Below are 4,375 nucleotides of genomic sequence, written 5' to 3'. Positions count from 1 at the left end.
GAGGTGAATGCTTTTCTGAAATTTGAGCTTCTGGGTCAGCCAGGGAGTCCAGTAGAAAGATAACTGAAGTTACTCGTGAAATAATCTTGGCCAATAACATTAGGAGTAGCTTATAATAAAATAAAGGCATATCAGTGACTACACTCACATTTTTATCAAGGACAAGGAAACTATTGGTGGATCTATCTCTCTAGAGTAGTATTTTTGAAAATCTTTGTCTTCAGAGCACTAAGTTTTAGCATACTGGTTTTACTTGTGAGCTGAGAATTTGAAGAGTATTTCTTTAACCCCGGTAAGTTTAATTTAGAAACTCTTGTAGATTATTACTGCATATTAATGCAAATAATGTAAGAGTCAGTAAAAATATCAATGCTGCATAACAAAACTGTTTTTATTGTTGCTGTTTTTAGTTAACAAGTTTTGACAATGACAACTGAAGTTGGCTCAGAGACTGAAGTAAAGAAAGATTCTGAGCAGCTGGGACCAGACAAAGCCAAGGACAAGCCTGAAGAAGCATCAGAGACTGCGGTAAATCAAAAGTCCAGAGAAACATCCTCTGAAGAAGCTCAAGATTCTTCCTCTGTCCCAGCACCAACTAGCCAAAGTAGTCCAAGTAGCCAGAAGAAGGAAAAAGCTTCAACTGAAAGCAAGGGTATTTCTCGTTTCCTTCCCCCCTGGCTTAAGAAACAAAAATCCTACACGTTGGCAGAGCCCAAAGATGAGACCAAGAAAAAGACCACAGGGGAAGAACAAGTAGTTGAAGAAAGTGAATGCCAGACACCAGAGGAGGTGGCTCAGCCAAAAAAGAGCTTAGAAGAAGCAGCGGCTGAAAATCAGCATAATGCTAAAGCAGATGACAAGGAAGAAAAGCGCTCTGTTAGTAGTGCTGAAACACAGGTACGTGTGGAAAGGCTAGTGGATGCTGTGGAGTAATTTTAATGAGACCTGATTCATGATTTACGTAATTCGCGTGAGGCTTTGTTAGGATCATATCAGTGGAAAAATAACAGCTAACTGGCCTTTTGCACGGTTGGGTTGATATAGTTATGAGTACCATAGCTGGTTTTAAAGGTTCCTGCTCTGTGGCAGACTGTTTTTTACTTCATTTGTTCTAGATGTCTAAATTTAGTGTAACCTCACACTTTGGCATAGCTCAAAGGAACATTGAATAGTATCATTGTGGTAGAAATAAGCAAGGATAAGGGGAGAAGCTTCTTAAGTCAGCTTTGTCTCTGAAGCCACTGGATCACAGGAATACCTCCTTAGTGACTTAACCACAACAAATAACAAATGGATTATCTCTGAGTCCTTATAATCTCATTTTTTGTTATCCTTTACCTAGAAACCATGCTTGTCATCACTGTCCTTAGTGATTCATTCTGGGAGGTTGGTGCTGAGTTCCCAGCCAAACTGCAGTGCTCTAGAGTCTTGCTTTTTGAAAAGTTGCATGTCAGTTCTTAATGCTCAAACCTCACATTCTGGGGTGGCAAAGATGATTAACGTCATAGAGAATCTTTCATATGAGGGGGGGCTGAGAGAGCTGGTACTGTTCAGCTTGGAGAAGAGTCAAGGGGAGTCTTATCAATGCATATAAATACCCGAAGGGAGGGAATGAAAAGGTCCCAGACTCTTCACAGTGGTATACAATTAAATGACAAAAGGCAATGTGCACAAATTAAAAACATGAAATTCCATCTCAAATCACAAAAAAAAATCTTTTATGCTGTGATGGTGGGTCAAACACAGGAACAGCTTGCCCAGAGAGATTGTAGAGTCTCCATCTGTGAAGATATTCAAAACCCAGCTGGGATATGGCCCTGGATAGAGGGGCCCTAGGGGCATTGGACTAGAAGATCTCAAGAGGTCCCTTTGGATGTCAGCCATTCTGTGATTCTGCATATCTTGACTTTAATAAACACTGAGTTTTAGTTTTGCATAATTCCTGGAGCTTCTTGTTAAATTTGTTTTTGTTAGGGGAAAAAAAGCCAATAAAACATTTTACAACAAAAAAAGAAACAAATCTCATTTCAAGGAAAGGGGGTGGGGAGGAAGGTATCTGCTCTGGTTTGAGAGTAATATCTGGTCCCCAAAGGAAGACCTTAATGCTTACACTGGTTATTGTGCTTCCAGTACATGCATAACTTTAATGAAAGCTTGAAGTCTTATTTATTAGTAGCTTATAAAGGAAATGAACAAGTTAAAAATATCCACCTTCCTGAGTTTCAATCATTGTTTAACTGTATTTTATATAGCCTGCCAAAGATGGTAAAGAAATGGAAGTAGAGAAAGTTGCAGAGGAAAAAGAAGAAAAACAAGAAGAAAAAGAAAAAAGGGAAACAAAGGAAGTGCAGACAGCTGAAATTAAAACAGAAAACATTCCACAGAAGTCTCCCAAGAAAAGTAAAAATGTGCAGTGTAAAGTGATGCTTCTGGACGGCGTGGAATACAGCTGTGACCTAGAGGTAAGGCATCAAATCTCTATATAGAGAGCTCTTTTTCTATAGGGAAAAAGAAAATTTGCTTTCATTGCACTGAGAGTTTAACAAATACATTTTTGTATATCTTCTGAGCTCATTATAATGTTACTTTCACATCACTATCATTCAGGGCCAGTTAACATTTCATTTTAAAACTCCATCTCTAAGACCTTATCAGTTTATCCTTAAAAATGCACTCTGAGGTACGCTTAAGATAAAATGCAATATACAAATCCTTTCAATGGCAATAGTCTGGCAGCTCAAACTTGATTTCTTTGCAAAAGATTAAGGTTTTCCTGAAGGTAGTGTCACATGGACTAATAAAGTTGTCTTGAGTTCATTAGTGTATTTATTTTTTTTTTTTTAAGTTTTCTCAGCTGGAGAACTAAAGTTTAAAAATGTTTGCTTCAAAAAAAAATTCTTTTACAGGTATAAAATACATGTTTGTATTTAAAGTTATGTTCTACTTCCAAATTTTCATGGCTGCATGGATTACTTGTTTACAACTGTAAATCGCTGGGTTAGATAATGCGTATATTTGTCTGTTAAATCTGACTTAAGATTGCTAACTGAAGTAGGGATTGTGAGCTAAATGGAAAATAGCTTCTTAGTTTTTAGGGGTTTAATAACTTTTGAATATATATAAAAGATATATACACGCACATGCTCTTTCAGTCTGACCACAGTGTCCAAGCTCCAAGTCAAATCGTAGTTTTAATATTTTAGATCAAGATTAAATTATGAAACATGTAATTACATGAAAGGAGGAAAAAAGTTGTACCTCAAATCTTATTTCAGTGAAGTAATGTTTGGTTTGATCTATTATGAGAATTTTTGTGTGAGTAAGGTAGTAAGTAGACATTATCAGCAGATTACTTCAGGCTAGTACTGCTTCCCAAAAGATACCAGTCACTTCAGTACAAAGGTGTGAGAGGCTGTTCTCTTTTAGAAAGTTCAATTGTAATCACTTTTGCCAGTAGAAGATGCAACAGCGACTATCATAAACTGCATGACTTCAGGCATGCTTTCTGACGGGTTGGGAATTGTTGTAACTAGAAACTCCCTATTTCATGCTGACTTGATGGATACCCCAGAAATAAGCTTATTTATTTGAACTGGAGTATGGTGCACATACTCCATCGATTCAAAACTGACGATAGCATGAATGGTATTAACATGCAATTAAACAAATAAAACCAATGGCATAGCTGTAAATCCATGAAATTGACTGATAATGTGACAGTCACAGTGCCTATATGCAAACTGCCCCCAGAAACATTGCACTGATCACCAGTTGACACTATCATCTTGACATTTTGCAAGGAGTGATCTAATGTGCTAGCATAGTAACCCTTCTTCCCATACCAAGTCTTGGTGAATTGAAGCTCTGTTATGTTGGAGAGTTAGCACTTACCACCTGTTGTGGTCTGGCATATCGTTGTTGGATCTGCTTAAGGGTAGCATGGCTCGACGGAGGGATCTGGACAGGCTGGGCCAATGGGCTGAGGCCAATGGTATGAGGTTCAACAAGGCCAAGTGCCGGATCCTGCACTTGAGTCACAACAACCCCATGCAGTGCTGCAGGCTTGGGGAAGAGTGGCTAGAAAGCTGCCCGGTAGAAAAGGACCTGAGGGTATTGGTGGACAGGTGACTGAATATGAGCCAGCAGTGTGCCCAGGTGGCCAAGAAGGCCAACGGCATCCTGGCCTGTATCAGGAATAGTGTGGTGAGCAGGACTAGGGAAGTGATCGTCCTCCTGTACTCAGCACTGGTGAGGCCCTGCCTTGAGTACTGTGTTCAGTTTTGGGCCCCTCACTACAAGAAGGACATTGAGGTGTTGGAGCATGTCCAGAGAAGGGCCACAAAGCTGGTGAGGGGTCTGGAGGACAAGTCTTATG

The 4,375-nt window shown here is 39.3% G+C and overlaps 1 protein-coding gene across 1 annotated transcript in view; it reads left to right on the top strand.

The window, feature by feature from the left end:
* Positions 1 to 426: 426 nt before the first annotated feature.
* The window catches only part of EPB41L2 (erythrocyte membrane protein band 4.1-like 2), a 76,917-nt gene continuing 72,968 nt past the window's right edge, over positions 427 to 4,375 (top strand). The window contains exons 1-2 of the mRNA XM_009880161.1: positions 427 to 897; positions 2,253 to 2,462. Of these exons, the coding sequence (XP_009878463.1) occupies positions 427 to 897; positions 2,253 to 2,462 (681 nt within the window). The remainder of the gene's footprint in view (positions 898 to 2,252; positions 2,463 to 4,375) is intronic.

This window comes from Charadrius vociferus, unplaced genomic scaffold (assembly GCF_000708025.1).
Source record: "Charadrius vociferus isolate BGI_N301 unplaced genomic scaffold, ASM70802v2 scaffold82, whole genome shotgun sequence".
NCBI classification, from domain to species: Eukaryota; Metazoa; Chordata; class Aves; order Charadriiformes; family Charadriidae; genus Charadrius; species Charadrius vociferus.
The sequence above is the reverse complement of the archived record's forward strand: the minus strand, read 5'-3'. Positions and strand labels throughout refer to the sequence as shown.